This window comes from Notothenia coriiceps, unplaced genomic scaffold (assembly GCF_000735185.1).
Source record: "Notothenia coriiceps isolate Sejong01 unplaced genomic scaffold, NC01 NC01_scaffold00010704, whole genome shotgun sequence".
Classification (NCBI taxonomy): Eukaryota; Metazoa; Chordata; class Actinopteri; order Perciformes; family Nototheniidae; genus Notothenia; species Notothenia coriiceps.
The window spans coordinates 1-2,999 of NW_011343405.1; the positions used below are offsets into that span (position 1 = coordinate 1).

The window sequence follows — 2,999 nt, forward strand, 5'->3', positions numbered from 1 at the left end:
TAGCCCAACATTAGCCTCCTTTAGCTTAGCGGTGGTGACGTGAAGTCATGTGACCGTGCTGTAGTTCCTCTATAGCCCAGCATTAGCCTCGCGGTGGTGACGTGAAGTCATGTGACCGTGCTGTAGTTCCTNTCACCTCACCACCGCTAAGCTAAAGGAGGCTAATGTTGGGCTATAAAGGAACTACAGCACGGTCACATGACTTCACGTCACCACCGCTAAGCTAAAGGAGGCTAATGTTGGGCTATAAAGGAACTACAGCACGGTCACATGACTTCACGTCACCACCGCTAAGCTAAAGGAGGCTAATGTTGGGCTATAAAGGAACTACAGCACGGTCACATGACTTCACGTCACCACCGCTAAGCTAAAGGAGGCTAATGTCGGGCTATAGAGGAACTACAGCACGGTCACATGACTTCACGTCACCACCGCTAAGCTAAAGTTTAGATGTTGGGCTATAAAGGAACTACTCACCCTCTTGACGTTGCGGCGGTCGGCGGCGGAGCGGGCGAGGCAGAGGCGGATCATGTACATGAGTAAGCCGGGGATCCTCAGCAGGTCCATGGCGTTACCGATGAACGCAGAGGCGATGACGTAGTTGACGAAGAACGCTCCGTTATCCGGCAGAAAGACGCACCTGAAGGGAGCACAGCGCCTCCGTTAGAGCAGGAACTCCTACCATAACACTTCATGCACATTTCTGAATGAAATACATGAAGAGAGCTACAGAGATGTATAGTCACAGGTATAAGGAAAATACACATTTTTACTTTATTCCTAAAATGTAAGAACTTAATTCATATTCTCCCCCTTTAGGCGTGGAAGCTCTGTTCTTCCTTTAACAACACACTGAACTATTTTAAAGAGTATAAATCAGGACGTTTGTAACCGCAGGTCAAATAAAACCCAACTCACTCAAATCTGACTTTGGCATCATCCAGGAACTTCTTATCAAAGAGCCAGCGGAAGAAAACGTCCAGGCTGGAAAACAGAGAGGATTCAGTGAGGACAGCAGAGGACAGCTGATATTATTATATATTATTTGTATTATTATTTAATACCTGCTGAGTCCCAGAGACGGCAGCAGCAGAACCATGAAGATCAGGAAGGTGTAACATTTGTGCATCGTCGTCCTGTTCTCTCCAGACCTGCAGACACACAGGGGGGAAGAGAGGGTCGGATCAGAGAGCAGTCAGGGTTAGAAATCGAGAAGAAATCAGAATCAAGTCAAGGTGAAATCAGTGTCAGTGTTCTGCAAAAAAAACAAATCCAAATTGAAGTTGTTGATAACCATTTAAATATCTGACACATTTTTTACACAAGTACACACAAAGAAATCATTACATATCATTATAAAAGCAAGCATTTAAATAGTTCAAATGGAAACAAATATGTGGTATTCACTGAAAAGGGCTAAACTGCTAGTTTTGACACATTTCTGTACGACATCAGAGCAACTTAAAGGGGACCTATCATGCTTTATTTGAACAATATATTGTAGGGCCATACCTATATAAAGTATATAAATAATATAGTCTTGTTTTCAAAATACCAAACAGATCCTGCATTTGAGCCATGCCTCATTTCGCTCTATTTGCTTTTACAGCCATGTTTTTGCAGGGGGCTGATTCTGTGAGCTGCAGCTGACCACGCCCCCCTGCAGCTGACCACGCCCCCCTGCAGGAGAGGGGAGCGTGCTCTGAGATCAGCTGCTGGGCTGTCAGAAGAGGGGGAGGAAAAGAGATCTCCCTCCTCCGTGTTTTATTCTTATATTATTATATAGTCGTTATTCATTTGTTTAAAAGCTCAATAAATAACAAAGAAGACCTTTGACCGGCACTTTTCTAATTTTGTCTGGAAGATTTAAACTTTAACGGACATGTTGGCAGGCGGAAAAAAATCTAACTGAAACTCTGCCGCACGGTCCCCTCGTTCCTTGGAAGAGGCGGAGAGGTGGGTGTTCGTCATCTGCTGGCTATANGGCTATAAAGGAACTACAGCACGGTCACATGACTTCACGTCACCACCGCTAAGCTAAAGGAGGCTAATGTTGGGCTATAAAGGAACTACAGCACGGTCACATGACTTCACGTCACCACCGCTAAGCTAAAGGAGGCTAATGTTGGGCTATAAAGGAACTACAGCACGGTCACATGACTTCACGTCGCTACCGCTAAGCTAAAGTAGGCTAATGTTGGGCTATAAAGGAACTACAGCACGGTCACATGACTCCACGTACACCACCGCTAAGACTAAAGGTGGCTAATGTTGGGCTATAAAGGAACTACAGCACGGTCACATGACTTCACGTCACCACCGCTAAGCTAAAGGCGGCTAATGTTGGGCTATAGAGGAACTACAACACGGTCACATGACTTCACGTCACCACCGCTAAGCTAAAGGAGGCTAATGTTGGGCTATAAAGGAACTACAGCACGGTCACATGACTTCACGTCACCACCGCTAAGCTAAAGGAGGCTAATGTTGGGCTATAGAGGAACTACAGCACGGTCACATGACTTCACGTCACCACCGCTAAGCTAAAGGAGGCTAATGTTGGGCTATAAAGGAACTACAGCACGGTCACATGACTTCACGTCACCACCGCTAAGCTAAAGGAGGCTAATGTTGGGCTATAAAGGAACTACAGCACGGTCACATGACTTCACGTCACCACCGCTAAGCTAAAGGAGGCTAATGTTGGGCTATAGAGGAACTACAGCACGGTCACATGACTTCACGTCACCACCGCTAAGCTAAAGGAGGCTAATGTTGGGCTATAAAGGAACTACAGCACGGTCACATGACTTCACGTCACCACCGCTAAGCTAAAGGAGGCTAATGTTAGGCTATAAAGGAACTACAGCACGGTCACATGACGTCACGTCACCACCGCTAAGCTAAAGGAGGCTAATGCTGGGCTATAGAGGAACTACAGCACGGTCACATGACTTCACGTCACCACCGCTAAGCTAAAGTTCAGATGTTGGGCTATA

General features: G+C 46.1%; 1 protein-coding gene across 1 annotated transcript; it reads right to left on the bottom strand.

Moving 5' to 3' along the window:
* Positions 1 to 477: 477 nt before the first annotated feature.
* LOC104946145 (CSC1-like protein 2) lies at positions 478 to 1,215 on the bottom strand (the record flags this gene model as incomplete). The annotated part of the gene is made up of 3 exons (XM_010771905.1): positions 1,065 to 1,215; positions 919 to 984; positions 478 to 640 (listed from the first exon to the last, which is right to left on the bottom strand). Coding segments are annotated over exons 1-3 (294 nt in total), but the record flags the coding sequence as incomplete, so codon positions are not given.
* Positions 1,216 to 2,999: the final 1,784 nt, after the last annotated feature.